Source organism: Arvicanthis niloticus, chromosome 30 (assembly GCF_011762505.2).
Source record: "Arvicanthis niloticus isolate mArvNil1 chromosome 30, mArvNil1.pat.X, whole genome shotgun sequence".
NCBI lineage: Eukaryota > Metazoa > Chordata > Mammalia > Rodentia > Muridae > Arvicanthis > Arvicanthis niloticus.
In genome coordinates, this window is record NC_133438.1 from 18,659,880 (window position 1) to 18,682,585 (window position 22,706).

At 43.3% G+C, this 22,706-nt stretch overlaps 1 protein-coding gene across 5 annotated transcripts in view; it reads left to right on the forward strand.

Annotated features, from left to right (window-relative positions):
* Akap7 (A-kinase anchoring protein 7) overlaps positions 1 to 22,706 on the forward strand; it is a 132,786-nt gene that overhangs the window by 45,768 nt on the left and 64,312 nt on the right. For all 5 annotated transcript variants that reach the window (XR_013108258.1, XR_013108259.1, XM_076928015.1 and 2 more), the window contains exon 6: positions 11,038 to 11,150. Coding sequence is in view for 3 of the 5 variants with exons in the window: in XM_076928015.1 (XP_076784130.1) it covers positions 11,038 to 11,150 (113 nt within the window). In the remaining 2 variants the exon portion in view is untranslated. The remainder of the gene's footprint in view (positions 1 to 11,037; positions 11,151 to 22,706) is intronic.

The following is a 22,706-nucleotide window of genomic DNA, read 5'->3' on the forward strand; positions in this document are numbered from 1 at the left end:
TGATCTTTTTGATTATTCCACTTAGAAGAACTTGTTGGTTGTGAGCTGTGGCCCATTCTTCTTACTGTGCCATCTAGAGTCTCAGCTGTTTGACTCTTCCCTGCAGGCTCAGCCATAGTTCCTATGTCTTCCCCGTGGGCCCTCTGGTATGTACAAACTGCTTTTATACTGTGACACCGGGTGTGCTGTGCCTTAGTCAACAGGGCTGCTGTCACATGGAATACAACACCTTTACATTTGCATTCCTCACCTGATCACGTGGCTGTCACATTTTTAAAAATTCGTTTTTAGTTACAGTAAAGTCACATAAAATTTACCACTTTAACCATCTGTAAGAACCCTGCAACTGAGTAGCGTCAGGCTTGTTAATATTACTATGTAAGCAGTCTCTAGACATTTCTTCATTTAGCAAAACTGAAACCCAGGGTCTATTAAATATTTTCCCCACTAGCCCCAGCAAGCAGCCTCTGTCCTCCTGTGCCTGGAGACCTGGATATGGTTGATTTCCTCATAGGAAAGAAATCACGTAGCATTTACCCTTTTAAAGACATATTTTAAAATCAGTTCTTTTGAATTTTACACCTTGCACCCCAGCTCCACTTATTTCCCAGTCCTTCTCTATTTGTCCTCCACTGTTATAACCTCCCCCTCCCCTGTGCAAAGGAAATTAAAATGAAAAATCTTGCCGTGGAAGCTGTGGTGTGTCACTGTTCGTCACACAGTACACCTTTTTGCCCAGGTCTGTTTGGAAATATTAATTGCACTGAGCCATTGGTCTGGTTCAAGGCCTCTGGCTTTTGCTACACCATCAATACTGGACTCTCACTGGGACTCCTCTTGGCTATCCTGCTGTTACCCCAAGTTATGGAGATCCTAAAGCTTTGCTCCTACAGGACAGGCCCCCTCATGGGTTTCAGCAGTTTATAGATGAGATAGATGTTTGGGTGGGCCCACTTAAAACTCTGGATTTGGGCCTGTGTGGTAGCTGAGATGGTCAGTCTGCCAGCTCTTTTGGTGCCCATGCCACTGGGGCTAGCTCTCCTATGTCACTCAGGCAAGGGGTGGGACCAGTTCTCCTGTGCCCACGTCATTGCTGGTACCACCATATGTGTGATGGCTGGTGAGTGGCAGGGCCAGCTCAACTCAGCCTTCTCCCATCAACATGGCTGTAGGCGTCAGCCCAGACTAGCTCTGCATGGCATTTGGTGGTAATATGGGCCACAGACACGAACACAAATCCCTGCTGTGGTAGGGCCACAGACTCAGACATGGCCCCTGCTGGCAGCATGGCTCAGACATCACCATGGCCTCAGATGGCAGCTCTGGGCTCACACATCAGCCTGTTCCTCAGCACCACTGGGTGTCCAGGACCACCTCTTTTCATAGAGCAGGGCCTGGTCTTCTGCTTCCTTCCTATCTCTCTACCACACACTTGCTTTTTTTTTTTTTTTTTTTTTTTTGTTGTTGTTGTTGTTGTTGTTTTGAGACAGGGTTTCTCCATGTAGTCCTGGCTATCCTGGAACTCACTCTGTAGACCAGGCTGGCTCAGAAATCAGAACTCAGAAATCCTCCTGCCTCTGCCTCCCAAATGCCGGGATTAAAGGTGTGCGCCACCACTGCCTGGCGCACTTGCTTGTTTTAATGGTGCCTGCTCATCCGCCTGTGTTCCAAGGCAGGGGGTGGGCCTCTGGTTCTAGTATTTGCCTTTTACGGCTGGCCTGTTTCACTTTGCATGTTATAGTGGCAATCAGAAGTTCTTTCCATTTGTGTGTCTCCTGTGTGTGCAGGTGTATGTAGATGACTCCTGTAGAAAACATCATAGTATATCCATTTGCTATTTAGAATCTTTCTCAGCCAGAGTAATATTACTTTGAAGGAATTTTTCATCTCTGTGTCCACAGAGCTGGACACTTAGAACTCAGTAAACATATTATAGTAGATAAATCGATGCAAACATAAATTCCATAAAAGTTATATTAACAAAATATATAGTCTAAAATTATAGTAGGTATTTAGTCTGAGTTGCAAATTGCACGTCATTCAAAAGACCTTATAAACAGGCATGTGCTTGGGCAAGGTTTGACTGTGGTCTTTAAGCAGAGTTCTTTTGTAATTTATTTAGAGCATCCAGTAGTTTCGAACATAAGAACTAGAGCAGGCTGAAGAGAGAGCCTGGCAGGCTGAAGAGGGCCTGGCAGCTGAAGAGAGGGACCGGCAATTGCCAAGCTTGAGTTTGGCTCCCACAGTACAATGGGTGGTTCATGTGGCGTGTATGGCATCAGCCCCATGGGATCGGATGCCCTCTTCTGGTCTTTACAGACACCTGCACACACACGTGCATGTGCACACAATCATAAACATAATTTTTTTGGAAAAACTGGCTTATGGTTTTATATATGTGTGTTGAAGTTTGAGCTTAGAGGCTGCTGTAAGTGACCTGTTGGTCATAGGTAACAATCATCTGAATACTACTTTTATTATATTTTCTTTTTATGAGCTTCATGTGATGGGGTAGAACTTTTCTAACACTGTTAGATCGTTTAGCTACTACGAAGCATAATTCTTGGCGTTTTACATGCTATTCTCCTAAAAATCAGAAATCATATAGATACTACCATTATTTAAGCAAATAATTTGTTATTTTCTTCACTTCCTTTAGGTCAGAAGACAAGAAGGATAAAGTTAGATTTCTTCAGCTCAGAAGTCTAATAGGCCTGGTGCTGCAGTGCGCACATGTAAATCCTAGGACACGGAAGGTAGAGGTGGGGGGATCAGAAGTTCAAAGCTATCCTTGATTACATAGTGAATCTGAGACCAGTCGGGGCTGCGAAACTGTGTCTCAAAGCCCAATAACTGAAACAAACCGAAACAGCAAAATAAAACAACCCACCAAATAACAAGAAGGGGTAATTTTGTAATGTCTTCTCCTCATTACAAACTCAGACTGTGCTTCTCCGTGTATTTAGCAATAGCTCATGTGTTGAGCAGTCAGTATCCGTGTGCGCTCACGTCTTTACTCCAGACATTGCCGATGTGACTTACAGATCTGAGACCCGCATGTTTATTATAAGCATGATAACAGGGTGTGAAAAGCATGGGTTCTGCCCTCTTACTTTATAGATATATTTTTTTTTTGGAAAAACAGTTAAACATTGCATTTATTTTATTTATTTATTTATTTATTTATTTATTTATTTATTTATTTATTTATAAAGATGGCATTTTTAAATATCCAGGGCTTTAAAGATCAGTAGCTTAGTTGCAGATTGCTTGCCTGGCGTGCACAGAGCCCTGGTTCAATCTGTAGCACTGCAGACGACAATCTAAAAGCACTCTACAGGCAAACAGCAGCAGCTCACCTATTCAGAAGAGTGGGTGAGTCTCTGTAGTCTTTGCTAAGGTTGTCGGCATCAGTCACACAAACATCTGATAAAGATGCCATGAAAGCTGTAATTACCAGTTCCATTTAGATTTTTTTTTTTTTTTGAGATTCTTGCCACGTAGCTCAAACTGACCTGATATCCAGATCCTTCTGCCTCAGAATCCTGAGTTATGGTAGGATTACATATGCCACTATGCCCAGCTGAAATAATCTCTGAGTTGAAGTGGTCTTTGCAGCAAAACAGAGTTATCTGGATAAACTTTTATTACAATAGATGTTAGCTGTCATATAGCTCACTTATCAAGTATAGTTCCTTTACAAACTCTCGGGATTTTAATGTAACATTAATTTTTTTAAGCTGGGCAGTGATGGTATACACCTTTAATTCTACAACTTGGGAGGTAGAAGCATGTGAACCTCTGAGTTTGAGGCCTGACTGGTCTACAGAGTGAGTTCCAGGATAGTCAGGGCTACCCAGAGAAATTGTGTTTCAAAAAAGGTAACAACAACAATAACAATAATTTTAATGTGAATTAGGTGTTTTGCCTTCCTGTAAGTCTGTGGACCATGTATGTGCCTGGAACCTGCAGAGGCCAGCAGAGGGCATCAGAGTCCTTTGAACTGGAGCTGTCCATGGTTGTTAGCTGCTGTGTGGATGGATGGTGGTGATGGATCTGGATGAGGGAGCCTGTGCTCTTACCACTGAACCATTGCTCTAGCCCCAACTTCAGGGTATTTCAAATTAGTGGAAAATAATATTCTTAATCATCTTTACTGCTTATAGTTTATTTCCTCCAAAGGAACACTACCAAACTTATTCTCTGAAACCAGCATTATTACCCTGATATATTAAACCAGATAAAGGCTCAACAACAACAACAACAACAACAACAAGAAAGAAAATTTGTAGACCAGTTGTTCTATTGGACAAACAGAAATCCTCAATCAGATACTTACAAACTAAATTCAAGAGCACATGAAGAGGATTGTTTACCATAACAAGTTATTTTTATTATGGAGATGCAAGGTGGTTGAACATCAGCAAATCAGGAAGTGGTGATACACAGCACATTGATAGAGTTAAGGACAGAAATCACACGTTCATTTAATAGATTGAGAAAAGGCTTCTGACAAAGTTCAACATCCCAGAATGATAGAAGCCTTGAAACATAAGAAATGGACCTCAGTGTAATAAAGATAACCTATGACAAGCCTAAAGCCAACATTATACTGCATGGAGAAAAGCCAAAAGCATTTTCTGTATCATCGGAAATGAGACCAAGTCCCTGACTCTGCTCTTACTTAATACAGTCTTGAAGTCTTAACTGAAGCTACAAGACATAGAATAAAATAGAAAGGATACAATCAGGAAACAATAGAGAAGTTAGAACATTCCTGCTTGTAAACAAAACGAACATACACTACACCCCAAAGATCCATATATCACAAACAAAAAAAAAAACCCCATGGATTCGAAAACTACATTCAGCAATGTTGCAGGGCATAAATCGACAGACAGGCATTAGTGGCTTTAGCAAGGCAGGGTGGCGTGAGCCTGAAGCATGGTGGCGTGAGCCTGCGATGCCAGCACTCTGTAATCCTCATGCAGAGTTCCAGAGATCTATGTAAAACCCTGTCTTAACAGCAGCAACAGTTCCCTCCTCTAAATAAACAAAACAAATCAGAAGCTTTTAGAAATATGTAACCTAATAATAGAAAAGAAAGAAATTAGGAAAAAATTCATTTTAAGTACTTCACACAATCAAACCACAGTAAAAACAGCAACAAACCTCAACCCCACAACCTAGGAATAAACCTAACCAGGGAATAAAGACAAAAGAAGATTCAAAGACTTCTCATGTTCATAGATCAGCAAAATTAATATTATAAAAAAATGGCTTTTTAAAAACCAAAGCTTACCACTAGATTAAACACAATCCTCAGGGAAATTCCAGTGACACTCTTTACAGAAGTAGAGAAAAAAAGCCTTAAATTCATAAAAGCTCAGAAGACACCCGTGTCTTAGGGTTTTACTGCTGTGAACAAATACCGTGACCGATGCAAGTCTTATAAAGACAACATTTAATTGGGACTGACTTACAGGTTCATGTCGCGCCCCGCTTGTCCAGCAAGGAAGATGCGACAAACCGGATTCTTCTCAACAGCCTTTATTGGAAGCGCTCTTTTAGGTTTCTGGGAGAGACTGACTCGAATGCCCAGAACGGGCTACTTATATACCCCCAGCCCTGGGCGTGGCAAAGCACATGGAGGTCAATTTGACCGATTGGTCAATTTGCAATGACTCATTAGCATACTCATTAGCATACCCCACCCGGGAGGGGTGATTGGCCAAGTTTGTGGTACCCTAGTTGTACCTCATTTGCATGCCCCGTTTGGGAGGGGCTGGAGTCAAGTTCCTAAGTGCACTGCCCATGCGCAGTGCACTGATAGTTCTACCTGAGAGCCTGAGTAGCCGCCATCTTGGATCGTCGCCTCAGAGCGGCTGATGGGCAAATGTCAGCCTGTCAGCTGCTCTGAGGCTGGGGTGCTGCTTCTCTCGGCTGGCAGCCACAGCCGCTTTTAGTCAGTGGCGCCGAGAGCAGAAACGGGCAGCCGCTTTGAGTAGGTGGCTGCGCCGTGAGAAAAAGCGGGCAGCTGCTTTGAAGCGGCGGAGGTGCCGCAGCTTTTCAAGCTGACAGACCTGCAGTGCCTTCCAGCCGTCAGGTCTGTCAGGTCAGCTGCCTACAGGTTCAGAGGTTCAGTCTATTATCATCAAGTCGGGAACATGGCAATATCCAGGCAGACATGGTGCAGGAAGAGCTGAGAGGTCTACATCTTCATCTGAAGGCTGCTAGCAGAAGACTGGCTCCCAGGCAGCTAGGCTTTAATTAAAGCCCACACCCACAAGACCACACCCACTCCAACAGCATCACACCTCTCAACGGTGCCACTCCCTGGGCCAAGCGTATATAAACCATTACAACCCCAATAGCCAAAGCAGTTCTCAGCAGAAAAAGCACTGGTGGAGACATTGCAATACTGATCTTAAGCTGTTCTCGTGTCAGAGTAGCCAAAACAGCAAGCTTCGCACCGAGCGCAGACTGGTAGCTCAGTGGAGTGGAATAGAGCAGTGGTTCTCAGCCTTGCTAATGCTGAGACCCTTTAATTCAGGTCTTCATAGCGTGGTGACCCCCAACCGTAAGTTATTTTCTTTACTACTTTATAACTGTATTTTTTTTTTACCATTATGAATCCTGATGTAAATATCTGATATGTAGAATATCTGATATGTCACCCCTGTGAAAGGGTCCTTCAACCCTCCCCCTGCCCCCAAAGGGGTCACAACTTAGAGGTCGAGAACCACTGGAATATAGGATCAAGAAATAACAACTCATGTAGCTAATCATTGAAAAGGTGCCAAAAACATATATTTGGGGGAAAAGAATGCCTTTCAGTATCTGCTGTTGGGAAAACTAAATATCCACATGTGAAATAGTCCAGCCATATTCCTGTTATGCTTTGCAAGACCAAAATGGATCAAAGACCATAAGTAATAACCAGAAATCCTGAAGGGCTGGGGAAAACAAGGCAAACGTTTCAAGACCTACACACAGGTAAGAACTTTCTGAAAAGGGCTGCAAAGGCACGGAGAACAGAACCAGATTGACACGTGGAGCTGAGGGAGAGATTTCAAGGGCAGGTGGAGGAACAGAGGAGAGTAATTGTACATAGTAGGCATCTTATAGAATGTTCAGGCCTTGCGTAATGAAACGCTACCATTCAGCATTCAAGGTTAGATGAATTACCCTCCCCATTGCTACACATAAACCTGGCAAAGATTTTTGGTCATTATTTCTCTGTCTCTAATTAAATTTCTAAACTGTGGTCCATAGAAATGTGTCTGAGAATTTTGTTTTTGGAAAGTATTATCTCCTTGAGATTGATTGGCTATTCCATGTATGCTTCAAAGATTGACTTACATACCCTAAAATTAGAAAATAAAAAAGGGGGTGTCTAGGAACCATGGGTTGGCCTGGCCAAGCTGCCTTGAGATGCCTGCATCGTAGGCTGCATCATAGGTCCTCATAGCAGTGTTCTAAGAGTCCATGGCTCCTGGCGCACAATGTGCCTTTCAGTCCCTAAGAGACTGATGCTCTCCCTTGGCACCGAAGTGTTCAGGCCTCTCTGTCTTTTTTCTGTCTGTTCCCTTAGTTGTCAATGAAGCATGGATGCTTGACAGGACAATAGGTTGTAGATGTTAATCTTTCTGTACCCTGTATACCTTGTATCCTGGAAACTACAACTGTGTTGATCCTAGCAATTGACATTATATTCTGCTTCTGATAAGGGTATAAAATTATTCTCAGTAAAACTGCCACAGCTTCAGTTTTCCGACCGGCCTGGTTTTTTGTGGCCGTATCAGGTGACGTTGGCCCGATAAGTAAGCACTGGAGCTTACAGACAGAATTTATTTGGGCTTATGGTTCCAAAGGGATGCAAGTCCTTCATGGCATGGAAAAATGGCAGCAGGTGGCATGGCGGCCGGAGCAGGAAGCTGCGAGCTCACATCCCCAGTGGCAAACATGTACTATAAAAAGGGAACTGGAGAGCGCCAAGTCTTTAGACTCTCAAATCCACCTCCGGCAGCATGCTTTCTTCATGGAGGCCATATGTTCTGAGCTGCCCCAGACTGTGCCAGCAGCTGAGGACTAACTGTTAAAATAGATGAGCCTCTGGGGGGAAACTTTCCCTCAAGCCGTCACAAAAGTTTTTGTTAGGTTCATCAAAGTATTGCTTATTAAATTGTTTCGGTGTTCAGCATTGGCTTCTACTGTTATAAAAATGTATTTACACATTTGATCACATTTGTGTGTGTGTGTGTGCGCGCGCGGACGACACCCTGTAGGAGACTTTTCCACCACGTGAGTCTCTGGGCTTGAACTCCAGTTGTCTACACCGGGCACAAATGCCTTTAGGTCCATGGAGACATCTTAAAACATATTTCAAATGATGTTCCCGTAAAACATATTTCAAATGATGTTCTTCAGGCAACTCTTCTCCTGCTCATCTCCTTAAATCATATTATTTAGGAAGCACACCAAGTTGTCGTTTGAAGGGTGTCTGATGTACCTGTGTGATTTTCAATTTAGTATGTGAAGGAATTTCTGTCTTACTAGGAAGAATTGGCAGCTTCTTTAATTATTCATGAATTCCCCTCCAGAATAAGAGTGATCACAGATGAAAAAAAAAAAAAAAACACCACGTAATTTTCACGTTAGTGGAGATTTTTATCTTGAAAGTGACATGTGTATTATGATCACCCGGTGCCCAGGCTAAGCGATAGATCTTGCTTTTAACTAAACAAAGTCATTAAGAAATACCTCTCAGAAGAAGGACATTCCCTTCCCCATTTCTATATACCTAGAAAATACACTGTACAGAGAAAATGCTCTAATGAAAATGAAATGTGCTGTGTGACAAATATTTAGTAGCATTGTGAATAAGTATCATCAAGGATTTTTTGACCCAGAGAGTTATAAGGTAACATGGAGATCTAATCAGATAGCAAAGAGTGGCTCAGATGACTCCTGCCTCCATGTGGATTCGGTCCCACGGTACTCGTGAACCCTAGACCAAGTATTCTGGGCGATGCTTTGCAGATTGCTGGTGGAGTTTGGCCTTGGTGTGGGTCTCACACCTGAGTCCTCTGCTCTCTGAAGTCTGCTGTCTTGGTCTCTCCTTTTGTTTTTGGTTTTTGTTTGTTTGGTTTTTTTTGCTCACCTTAGAAAGTGTCTGGGCTTTATCTGGGGGTTCTACTCCTGTACCCCCACGGTTTTAAACTGGAGCAATCAAAAGGCTTGGCTCCCAGTGCTTGTTTCTTATTGAACTGGAAACTTCTAGGTTCTTGGAAAGTTAGTTATGTCAAATGATGTTTTGCTGGGGCACACAGGTGAAAGGGTGTCCCGCTAAAGCAGACAAGTGAAAGAATGTTTTCGTGAAGCAGACACAGGTGAAAGGATGTTTTCATATAGCAAACACATGAAAGGACCCGTGATGAAGGAGTATACATAGGACCCCACCGTCAGTGGGAGAGCAGCGGTGAGCACTGGTTTGGTTTGCTCTGCCTTGCTGTTCTTCGCTAACAACACACATGTATTGGCTCACCGTACATAGCGTTGTTGAGCTCAACTTGTGGTAACGCTGCCATTGAGAGAAACTTACCCAAGAACTTCTTGTGAGCTTCCTGCAGCAGCTTGCCATGTCTGTGGCCTTGCCTCAGGCCTGTTGGCACTACAGCTGTCTGGTGTCTGTGTTCTAAATGGACGGGGCTGTCTCCCTGGAGTCTGCCTGCCTAGAAGACTGGTCTGCAGCTGCTGAATCATGTTTGGTGTTTGCTATGGGTCTGTACTGCTGACAAAGATTGAGCTCGCCCCCAAAGAACTATTGCTGAACGGGTCCCCTTCCCCCACAGCGTAATAACTTTTCTCTCCCACTACCTCTGCTGGGTGGTGGGCTAGAGGAGAGGTTGGACCCTTATTAAAAGTGGGTTGCAAAAAGTTTTTTTCTTACATTTTATAGTGGATTTGTGTGTGTACATGAGTGTGTGGCTGCACATGCATTCGAGGCCAGAGCAGGCTGTCTGGTGTCTCTCCCTACTGCTCTCCATTCTATTACCTTCATCAGGGTGTTTCAGTGAAGCTTATTTCAGCTAGTCCTGCTGGCTCGAATGTTCTCGGTTCCACAATGCACAGGTTCCAGGCATGTGCAGCCATGCCCTGCTTTTTCCATGGGTAATGTGGAACTGAGCTCGTGTCTTCACGCTTGCAGGACAAGTCATTTTACCCATGGGACCAAAGCCCAGTTTTGTGCTTTGTTAGGGAATGTTCTTTCCTTCACCTTGCTCAGAATTTTAGATTTGAAAGATGGCAACAGACCATCCAGTCCTTTCTTACAGCCTGAGGAAACCACCAAGATGGTTCTTTGAGAGGCAGCATTTCACCAGAAAGCATAGGCTTTATTTATGTGAGCGACTCAAACCCATCAGTGCTTTGTGTGCAATACTGCATGTTTCAGTCATTGGGGATGTAACTGTTATGGCTTTGTTACCACACTTCCTGTATTTTGTCTCTAGGAAATATCAAATAGCTATCTACTTTTTTCATATTTTTCAATCGAATAATTTTTTTCATGCAATATATTCTGATTATGTTTTCCCCTCCTTCATCTCCTCCCATCTCCTCCTCACCCCTCCAAGTCCACACCCAATCTTTCTTCCTCTCATTAGGAAACACACAGGCAAATAAAACAAACAAACAAAAAAAGCCAGAATAAAACAAACAAAAGTGAATACATAAAGCATGAGAAACACACACACACGCACACGCACACTCACACACGCACGCGCACACTCACACGCACACGCACACTCGCACACGCACACGCACACGCACACTCACACACTCACACGCACATGCACACTCACACACACACACGCACACACTCACACACACACACACACACACCCCATAAGACACAGATTGGAACTGTAATATGATCTTTATAATGCAGTTAGCTGTCTCTTGAATCAGCCTCTTAGTAACTAAAGATGATCGTGTGTTACATTTGCACTTTTGCGTTCTTTTTGTTTTCTTCAGAGACTGCAAAAAGAACATTTCAGGAAAAAGGCATCCTGGCTGGAGAAAGCAGAACTTTTAGGCCTCACCTGACCTTTATGAAGCTGTCTAAAGCGCCAATGCTCTGGAAGAAGGTGAGTGCTTGTTTCTCTCTCTGGCCCTGTTTTGCAGGGCACACCAGGCTGCAGCGTGGTTGGGGTTGTAAGTGATGTTTTGTATTATTTTGGTTTCCTAACCTTCTTGTTCCTGGGACCCTAGGTCAATCCAGTTCTAATCCAAGGGTGCAGGACAGCTCAGTGTTTCTACGAGGCTCTTAGAGCCTTCTTTGCTGCATGGCCATTAGGTGCATGCTGACACCTTTGATTGCTGCGGCTTCTTTTGTGACTCCTCCCAGGAGAAGCCTCTAGATGGCGCCAGAGTTCAGTTATGCCGCCTTCTTGCTTTGGTCTTCGACTTCCTTCAGCTCTCCCATGCTAGCTGGCTTCTGTTCACCTGCTGCTCACTGTAGACTGCTGATCAAGCCAAGGAAGAGGGATGCTTTGGGGTTCTACTTTTTTACTTTTTTTTTTTTTTTTTTTTGAGACAGGGTTTCTCTGGGTTCCAGGCTGTCCTGGAACTCACTCTGTAGATCAGGCTGGCCTCGAACTCAGAAATCCACCTGCCTCTGCCTCTCAAGTGCTGGGATTAAAGGCGTGTGCCACCACTGCCTGGCTGGGTTCTACTTTTTATAGGTCTTTAAGGATTCCAAAAGACAGCCTTGCGCTTCTAGCGATTGCCTCCACTAAGAGTCTTGAACAAGGGTACCAAGGACTCATGAGAAAGTATCCATGGGACCCTTCACCTCCAGTGCTTCTCCCCATAGGGTTGAGAACAGTGACAAGCTAAGACAAGTGTCTTTTAACATACACATGCTCCCATGCACGCACACACGCGCACACACATAGGTGTGCACACACACAGGTGCAAACACACACCTTTCCTTGATATTTTCATTTTACACACACATGCTGGCACGAACACATGCATACTCGCAAGCACACATGTGCACACATCTTTTCTTGATATTTCCATTTTACACACACACACACACACACACACACACACACACACCCCTTTCCTTGCTATTTCTATCTCAGCCCAGGAGTCTCTTACTCAGATTAAGTCGCCTGCTGGCCTCTGATAGGCCAGAACTTCTGAGAGGATCATAGAATGTAGCATCCACTCCCTGCCCCGCCTGCCCTCTGCTCTTGTTAAGGCTTGTTTGCAGCTCCGTGAGCTCATGCTTATTAGTAAGTAGAACCCCCTCTCCCCAAGAGGAGCATGTTCTGTTCTCAGGAATGTGTTTTTGTTCTTTAAGCATGGGTTTGGGTGATCCATCCTGTGCTTATGAGTTGTCTAAAACTGTTTTGTTGTTAAAGATGCCCTCCAAAAGATATCTTGCATATTGTTGATAGTTATATGAACAGTTCATTAACATGCGCACGAGGCATGTTTACAAAAATCCATTAGATAAGTGACTACATACGTAAGTCTTTGCAGCCTTGAGTGACAGCCCTCAGAGCCTGTAGACTGCTTCTCACTCACTATCTTTCTTGTTTTGCTGTCAATGGATCGTCGTCTTCCAAGTGGTTTCCCATTTAATCCCAGAGTGACAAACTCAGTTGTGAAGGTAATTCCCCTATTATGAATGTTGGTAATTCCCCTATTTATTATAATTGTTGCTTTGTCTTTACAATATTAACTTGCAGTGAGAGTACCCAGACCCAGTGACATTCACCAAATGGATGTTTAAAGGCCCAGCTTCTGGATTTCAACCTTTCAGGCTGTCTGCATGTGGTTTCTTGGCAGTCAGTTGCTCAGAACTGACTCCCCTGTCTCCCCCAGAGGAAAGGGATGTGGCACTCAGAACGTTTAAATGTTTTATGTGAGATCGAATCCTCGAGTTTCTGAGTCCTGTCTCTGTGTCTACAAACCTGTCTTATTTTTGGTCTCATGTTCTTCCCTCTCACCAGCCCACTCCAGTCCGCCCAAGTTCATTTGTAAATATGGGGATATCTATTTCAAATAGTGATTTATTTGGTAGCTATTACATGTTGGGGACTGGTTGCTTAGACCTAAACTGGCAATCAAAATGGAAGGTTTCTGTTTGAATGGTGTGTGAACTCGAAACCAGGTTGCACTCTGTTTAGATTAGAAGGCTTAATCTCCAGAAAACAAATTACAGTATTCTCTCTGTTCTCCATGGAGGAGATGTAACAAGGCCCCCAGTAAATGCCTGAAAGCACAGACACCACTAATCACTACATGTGTTCTTTTTTCCCAGGTGTGCTCACTCAGAGACTCGTACCATGGTTTATTTTTGATACATCAAACACCAGCATCAGCACTATGCACTTTGGGGCATTTATTATGTAAACTTAAGACTTATTTAAATTCTGTGATGCCATGACAGCTGGTGTGGAGACTGAGAGGCTACAGTGAGGTCCTTGTAGACAGTGTGGCTCCGTTGCCAAAGGGTTGATTCCCATCCTGGGTGGGGCAGGGTAGCGGAGGGTCTCAAGCTTCTCAGAAGGGTGCATAATTTAAGACTGGTGCATTATCTCTCTGTGGAATATCTTTTACTGAGTTCTAGTGCCCACTGTCAGCTTTCTTTTACGTGGAGGCCTTGCTAAGTTGCCCAGGCTGGCCTTCTATTTGTGGTCCTCCTCCTCCTCCTCCTCCTCCGCCTCCCAGAATTATGTGTCTAAATCACCAGGGAAGGTATTTCTCGAATTTTCTATTCAATACAAGTTGGCCACAGAGAACTGAAAGCTTACATGAAAGGCAGGGCTTCTGACTGCCTATTCAGAGCTATTTAGACTCTCCACCCCTCCAGGCTGACTGGCCTGCTGCTTTCCATGGGAAACTCCCTCCTGGGCAGTAATGAAATGTTCTGTCAGCAGCCTCCTAGGTGTTCTGTAATCCAGTGAAGTTGGACCTAAAATGAACTATCCTGGGCTTGAATCCCTGACTTGCAGTGTTATTCAGGCAGACATACAGTATGGTGATAGTTGCCTTTCCTTCTTACATATGGTATGCAAATCACTTCAAGTACTTAAGCCTACCCTTCACTTCTGAAATGTGTCTTAATTTAAAGGTTATTTTAATTGTAATTGAACTGTAGACAGTTCAGTATATATGATTACACACACACACACACACACACATATATATATATATATATATATATGATGAAAGTAATGAAACTGTTCATTATGAGACAGGGCTTTACTAGCCCAGGCTAGCCTCAAACTCATGATCTTGCCTGTGTCTCTTGAGCATCAGGATTGAGCTATATAACCACACCTGACCACAAATAAAATTTTATATCACTGTTTCATTTATGGTAGCTTAGACACCTCTCCCTTGATAAGTGGCTTGCTTTCTATTTCTTTGCTACATAAACATGGTGGCAGTGAGCGTCTGTGTTCAGTTCTTTGGGAGGTTGCCATCATCTTAGAGAACTAAGTTTTGATGTAGAATCTGAGGTCTGGTGCTCTCAGAATACCCCCGATTGACTTTTAGAACAGGGGGGTTCACCTCTAGTATCAATCTCAGTATTTGAGAACAATATTTGTTTGGTCAGTTCTTAGTGCAGGGACAGCAAAGTTATACATAGTGGCTCGTGGAAAACTGGAACAGCCCTTTAAGTTGTCAGCCATGTATCCAGCAATAAAAAACATTGCAATAAGGTGTATTACTGAGGCTGGAGAAGTGGCCCAGCAGTTAAGAGCATTTGCTGCTCTCCCAGAGCACTCGGGTTCGGTCCCTAGTACACATGGTGGCTCACAACATCTGAAACTCCAGTTCCAGGAGAGCTGATGTCCTCGTCTGAACCTCCAGAGACACCAGGCATACACTTGGTGTGCAATCTATACACGCAGACAAAACACTCACACACATAAAATGAAATAAAAATGTGTATTCTTTAACCAAAATGCCTTTGTTGCTGTTATTATAATACATAATCTTGATAAGGAAGTTCTTCATGCGTAAAGATGTCCATGCAAACATTAGCAATACTTAAGAAAGGTTAGAAATAATGGCTATGGTAGAGGAACATTTAAGCTGGCTATGCAAAGTGCACCAATGAGTTCAGTATATGTACGTAAGGACACTATAACAGTATGGGAAACTGAATGACATTGAGAATGTGAACCATCACTAGGGGTCTGTAATAAAGTTTGGGAGATTGCTTTGTACATTTACTGTATCTTTTAATGCATTTCAGAGGTGAAGAGAAGGCTTCCCAGTGTTCTTTTAGCCGGTGGCTTTTCTGATGGACGTGTGAACAGAGCTGACCTCAGTATCCCTAGATGCAGTGAACTCTCCTTGGCATATCAAGGATTCTCACTGATGTTTGCTGGGTTCTAATGGAAGATGGCCCTGTTGACTGAGTCTAGTAGGAAGTGGTTATAGGCAGGTCAGATGCCCATGGCAAGTTAGGAGTGAGGGGAAGCCACTGGTTTCAGAGGACCTAAGGTTTCCATCACCCTGGAGGGTGCTCATTAGTGTCTAGGAGAAACATAACAAGGCTTTATTTAAAATTGTTTTTTTTTTAAATTATGCTTATTTGTGTGGGTGTGTACATGTAAGTACATGAATATCATGGTGCACACACTCACATATGAAGGTCAGAGGGCAACTTTTGGTAGTCTGTACTCTCTTTCTACTACATGGGTTCCAGGTAGCAGACTCAGGTCATCGGGCTTGGCAGCGAGTGGACTTGAGCTACCTCACCAGACCATATCTTTTGTATTTTGGTCTGACATGCTAGAGGGACATTTGGGTGCGATACTGAAGCATCCCCATGACACTGGTGGTGCTATTGTTGAGATCAATGATTGTGTGTTTTGTTTTTTTTTTTATAGTAGTGTGCTAGGCATAGAAGAACTGTAGATTAGCAGAGACAAGCTTCTAAGGCATCAGGATAGACAGTACACTGACTGATAATTGTAGGAGACACGGTCCTAGAGGTTAGATTTCCTTCTTTCATGTAGTCTTTGCCATCTTTTAATGACCTGAAAAGCTATTATCCATGCTAAAGTTAAATACAAATTCAAAGTCCAAGCTATAACAATTTGTTTAGGAAGGTAAAATAGCTCATAAGCATCATGGACAGAGCCTGTGCACACTGGGAAAGCACTCAACCCACCAGGCTCCAGCCCCAGGCCAATGTGGCTCTCTGTAAACCACTTATAAGGGGACACTAAAACAACTACTTGATGAGGAGAAATCTCTGTAATAAAATTGAGGGAACATGAATTGTCTTGTTTTCTAACCCAAGAAAAATCACATAGCATCTTGTGTGTTTAGTCAGGGGCAAGCATTCTTTGCTCCTGTTCTGAAATGTCTATATGGTAAGCATTTGGACCAGTAGTCTGAGTTCATTTTATATAGAGAGGTTTTGTTTTGGTTTGAATTTCCAGCTGGTTTCCTTATATGAACAGAAGAATGGTGACAAGGAACATTCTCAGGTTCTTCTAGAAAGGTGGTGGCAGTTTAGAAACTTCTTGACTACATACACAACTGTGATGGCAAACGGTGCATACAACATATTTTTGTGCTTCATTAGCCTCCTGTTGGTCCTGATTGACTTAGAAATGACACAGTTAACCTAATGGTACATGCAGGAGTGGAGTGTGGAGTGGGGATCCAAAGCAACTGTTGGCATTTTCCTGAAAAATTTCCCCCAGAATGTTTTCAGAGTTTCTAGAATTACATGATAGAGCAGGTGCCAACAATGATGTATTAAATAAAGTTAGTCTGACTCTTAGGATCTTGACAGTCAGCCCTTTATTGAATGTCTCGAGTTTACAAGGGGTTCCTTTGTCATGGGTCAAGGTGACTGTGCTCCACGCTGTGGTTACACAGCACAGCTTCGCACACCTTTACGTAGCATGTCTTCACATGCCTGAGCTCCCTCAGCTGGGACTGGGTTGTCTTCTGCAGAAAGGAGAAAGTTGAAGAACCACAAGGCAGTTCTTAAACCAGTTTCTAAGTGCAAACATCATTCCTGGTCATGTTTTTTTTTTTTTTTTTTTTTGTCTAAAGCAAATCTTCTGGTCATTGTGCGTTCACGGAGCTGATGGATCACCTTGTAGGAAACATATCGAGCCATTATATAGTTATTTTCAAAATCATTTTTCAAATGTGCTTGACCAGCAAGTCCTGTTTTCAGGAATCATTTTATATCACTAGTGTTTGGTAGACTGTGGTTTAAGAATCAAAAAAGTGTGTGTATGTGTGCATCTGTCTACATATATTTTAGTTATTACTTTTCTGTTAACCAAGGCAACCTATAAAAGAGAGTGTTTAATTTGGGGCCTACAGTTGCAAAGAGTCCACCATCGTTACAGTGGGGAGCAAGCATAGCAGCAGGCAGACAAGCATGGTGCTGAGGTAGGAGCTAAGAGCTCCTACATACAGTGCGATCTACAAGCACAAGGCAGAGAAGAGGCCTCTTTTGAACTCTCAGAGTTCCCCTTCTTCCCGGTAACATACCTCCTCCAACAAGGCCACACCTCCTAATCAGATTGGGACCAGGCATCTAGTTCATCAGGGCCATTCTCATGGAAACCACTATAGCTTGTGTGCATGTATGTCTGTGTGTGTATGGAGTGAGGATGTCCTTGTGTGTACATGCATATGGAGAGCAGAGTATAACCTTGGGTAATAGCCTTAGAAATGTTGCCTGCCTCCTTTGAGACACAGCCTCTCATTGGTTTGAAATATACCAGTTGGGCTAAACTGACAGGTCAGTGAGCCCCAGGACAGCCTAAACCAATTAGAAAAAAATGCCAAAGCAGAAAACCTAGGAATGGAAATGAGTTCTAATCTGAGTTTTAGGAGAGATTAGTTGGCATTAATTCTAGAGTTCAACATAGTTTCTTTGGAGTCCTAAAGGGAGGAGAGCTCATGCCACAAAGAATGGACTCACCACAGGGAAGGGGATGAACACCGTTAGAGAAGAAGGCAATGTCAAAAAGTTATTACCCCCCAAGATCTTGCCATGAGTTAGCTAGCTTTTGCCTGTGGTTAGTTTTAGATTTTTTTTTTTTTCTAATAGTCTGAGCTTGGACCCAGAGTAGGCTGAGAGGTTTTCTGGGAATCTCTGAGCTCAAACATCATAGAATAGCAGAGAGCCATATGCACTTGGTGGTGAATGCCAGAGAAACTTGCTGGCCTGGTCCTGTGAGAGAAAGTTGAGGCAGGTGAGCAAGGCTGTGTGTTCTGGGTGAATCAGGCCAGCCTCCCTGGCGTCTCCAGCTCACGACGTTATTCAATAGCATCATCCCTCTGAAAGGCCAGATTGCTGATGATGCCCGTGATGCTTTTGGTCATTGCCTGGGGCTCCCTTGCCCTCCCTGCTGTTCCTCTGGAGCCATCCTTTCAACGGTAACTCCTCTGCAGTTACCAGCCCATCGCACACCAGCGCCGTCTGCATATTGCTAGTGCTGCTTTGCAGGGATGCCCAGTCTGTATTACATGTTCTAGGATGGCAAAATGCTCCAAACCCAAGCAACCCAGGAATATACATATAAATACGTATAAATTTAAGGCAGGTCACCTACTCACTCTGGATATAAATACTGATCTTTCTTGGTGGATTAGGCTGAACTGAAACTTTTTTCCCATTAAAAATATGGTGTTTCTGAACATTTTTACCCACTAGTATTTGAACCCACAGACAAAACTTGTAGTTGAAATTTAAATTTTAAAATAGAGTTTTAGAACTTGTATTTAAAAGGTATAATAACAAAGTATCCAATCTAATTAAAATTACCCATGTTTGCTTTAATTCTATTAAATATGAATGTTCGGTCTCAAATATTACCATAAGTGACAGGAAACCTTGTTTTCCCCCCATAAACAGCTATTTTCGGGGAGCTTGGAACATGCATCGGCTGGTAGTTACATTTTTCTAATCAAGGATAAAGGAGAAAATGGGATGTTACAGTGTTGTAGGGAACTGGCAGACCTCCACAGGTTAGTGCTAGGTGGAGGCTAAAAAGAATCTGTGGCCAGAAAAATAATAGAAGCCACAAGCAAGGCAATCAGGTGAAGGTATTTTCGTGGCAGTAAAGGCTTATCCCTGGAGTGATGGACAGGCTCATCAGCCAACCACCTGCTAGTAATTATAATTACCCACACAAAGAATTGCTGCATTTTTTTTTTTGAGACCACCCTTTCTCCATATGAACAAACACGAAGGTTAAAACACTCAAGTGTTGTTAGTTTACGTTGAACTTATATTCCCCACTCCTAGATGTAGGAGCCACTTTATTGTCATGATTCACTGGGGTCTTATTCTTATGAAAAGAGAGACTTTAGAAACAGAGCAGTAGGTCCTTGGGAGATGGCTCAGTCAGTCATGCGCAGATATGAGGACCTGAGTTGGTTCCCGGCACCCATGTAAGAAGCTAGGCTGGCACAGCTGTAACGGTGGCTCCAGCTAGCCATGCTTGGCTGCAGAAAGCCTTCTTTCGTCCTTGAAGCCAACCTGATGGGAGTTGTTTTTTTTTGTTGTTGTTGTTGTTTTTGTTTTGTTTTGTTTTTTCAAGACAGGGTTTCTCTGTGTAGCCCTGGCTGTCCTGGAACTCACTCTGTAGACCAGGCTGGCCTCGGACTCAGAAATCTGCCTGCCCCTGCCTCCCAAGTGCTGGGATTAAAGGCATGTGCCACCACCCCCTGGCGACGGGAGCATTTTTAACTGTTGGCAAACCCTGTGTCACCATCTTGAAGGCCTCTGCCTGGCATTGTTTTTACATTGAGCTCAAGCTTATGGCCGGACCATAAACTGTCCTCTCTCTTCATCTGAATTAGATTGTGATACCTGTTTGCAGAGTTTTGTTTAGAGCAGAGCCTTTCTTAGGACAGTGGTAACAGGTTGAGTTCCCAGCTCCTGTCCAAGAGACTATTCTGTTGACTCTCCCTGTTGGTCTCGCTTTTAGTGGTCAGCTCTCCCTGTTTAAAACCCTCCCAGACTCTTGAATGACAGCTCCCACATCAGTGCTTTACCTGCTCGGACATTCAGGAAATGGGCAAACCAGTTAAGTCGGGCTGTAGGGTCACCTGGCAAGAGTCAGAGCAGATGGAGGAATCTTTACTACCTTCACCACACTCAAGCTTCCTGGCAGGTGCTGGGTATATACAAAGTGAGGATGAGGTGGTTGGGTCAGGGATACGGTCAAGCTTGGCCCGTCTAGCCTTCTTGGGGCCATGCTCACACAATGGCACATAATGCCTTTCCCCCATGCCAATCTATTTTGTTTAATATGATACACAGTTTATGTAATCTCTTTAGCTCTAGCATCCCATGATATTAATTCCTTCTACCTAAGGTTTTCTTTATCTACTGAGCACATTACTTATTTTATTACTGTAGGGGTACTTTAAAAAATGGAATGTTCCTTTATCTTTAAAATCTTTCAAAGAAAAGTGAGTGTGGAAATTACTGATGACTTCTCATGACATGTCTTTTTTTCTGTGCTTTCTATAAAGCCATGTGTAATGTGTTTTCAAAGATCTACACTAATGCATTTCAAAGATAACCCTGAGTTCCTTGGAGCATATATGCAATCAGGATAATCCTATCGGGAGTAGAGGGGGGGCACTTAGTTAAACGTTTACATTTGGAATATGGACAAAAGGAAGGTTACAAACGAATGTTAAAAATAAACTTCCTTGCACAGCAGCCAGGAGCCTGGGCGTCGGTTGGAGGAGGTGCACAGCTGGAAGTCCTCTGCACCATCAGTACAGATGTGCTGGTGGGAGTCAGTATTGTGTTGAGAAGGCTGTTTATGGGGGTGATGGGAAGGCAGGTGGGCGCCAGTCTGGGAAACTGATAGTTCCTGAGCAGGGTTGAGGAGGGCGCACTGCATCTGTACACAGGTTTGCTGCAGAATGCTTTGCCACTTTCTTGGTTAATTACAAGTTATCAGAGAGTGACGTCTATAGGTGCATTTAAATTATTTGTCTCTTTCTTGAATCATTGGGCTCCACTTTCTGGGCACGCTGGCTGTTGACTTCTTGTTTGGAGTGTGTCTGTGCTATGGTAGGTCTGAAGATTTGTTTGTAGAAAATCTAATTTGGATGTATGGTTCTGTACCCTGAACTTCTGACTATAAACGCAGGATGCATTTTTATCACCATATAGCTATGTTGTGATATGTAGTCCATTGTCACAGTGGCAGGTAAAATTGATGTGTTGAGACTTTTTTTTGCATGGCCTTATTTCTAAATAGTCTTCTGGAGAATAGCATCACTCCCTTTTCCAGTCCTGAACTTTTTTTTCTTAAATATATCAATTATTTGCTTGTATTAATCACTGAATGTTAGAAAGAAAGTGCTGGTTAGCAGGGAACGTTATTGCAACTGAAAGACGGAAATATTAGGTCAGGCTGTAAGTCTAAAGAGCGTCTGCGCTGGGAACTTTAGATGTAGGGGTAATTATCCCTAATGTTTAGAAATGAAATGTTAAGTTCAGTTCAGAAGAACATGTGCCAAAGAGCAAAACCTCAGGAAAACAGATGTGAGGTAGGGAAGAGGCTGAATCCTGTTTCCATTCCAGGGACCACAGGGCACTTCCATCCCAAGAACATCTGGATCTTGACTCTGAAGAGCAGAGATTCCAGTTCTTCTATGGGGATTTGGGGGTGTCGTTCTTGGATGCCTCTGCTTATAGGGCCCCTACTTTTTTCTTTGTTTACAAAGCCATGTGCAAGCTCAGTTACAATCGTCTGGCCCAGAACATGATCTCTCCCGATAGATTTGATAAGCTTTCTGAAGGAGAAATTTGAGGATGGTTCAGCAGACAAAGCATGAGCATGCGTGAGAACTCTGTAGTAAATTTGGGCACCTCAGTGTTCCGTCAGGGATAGTATCATGCTTGCAGCTATGAGAACCCATGCCCCAGTGACCTGTTAACCCTGTGATTAACATGGCCAGGTCTGTATGAAAGAGCCCCAGTTAGTGTGTTTGTGAGCTGAAGCCTTTCTTTTTGCTTGATGTGATGCCAGCAGTTCTCGGAAAGAAGCATCGGGCCAACGGACCATGGTCCTCCTGGGGATTTTGTGAAGTGGCTTGTCCTATAGGACTTTCTCTCAGTGACTGTCTTCCTTGCCACTTGATGCCACCAAGGAGCACTGGGCTCCTCTTAAAGAATTAGGACCACACACGCGCGAGAGAGGTGCCAAGAGTGGCTCAGCTCTGTTTCTGTTTGCTACTCCCTGAAAGTAGAATATTGGATATAATGTAGGTGAAGATGTTCTCTGTTTCTTTAAAGCCATGAGACCACACAAGGCCAGAGTGCTGGAGGCAAGTCAAAAAATAGACTAGATCATGGAGAAGCTGTACCTGAAAAATCCCACATGGAACTATGTAAACACTCTAGATTAAAACACAGAATAAAGAACCATTATTTGTTCAAGAAACCATTGTTCTAGAACTCGGACAATTTTTGCTGGCATTTGACTTACTTGGCTATTGACAGTAAGACAGGGCCTTTTTCAATGTGTTGGGTCATTTGTATACCTTTTCTGTGTTTAAGCATCTTCTGTGAGTTCTTTTAAAATACTTGTTTTTATTTGTTTATTTATTATTTTATTATTTTATTTACGTGTGTCAATGTGAATGACTGCCACATGCAT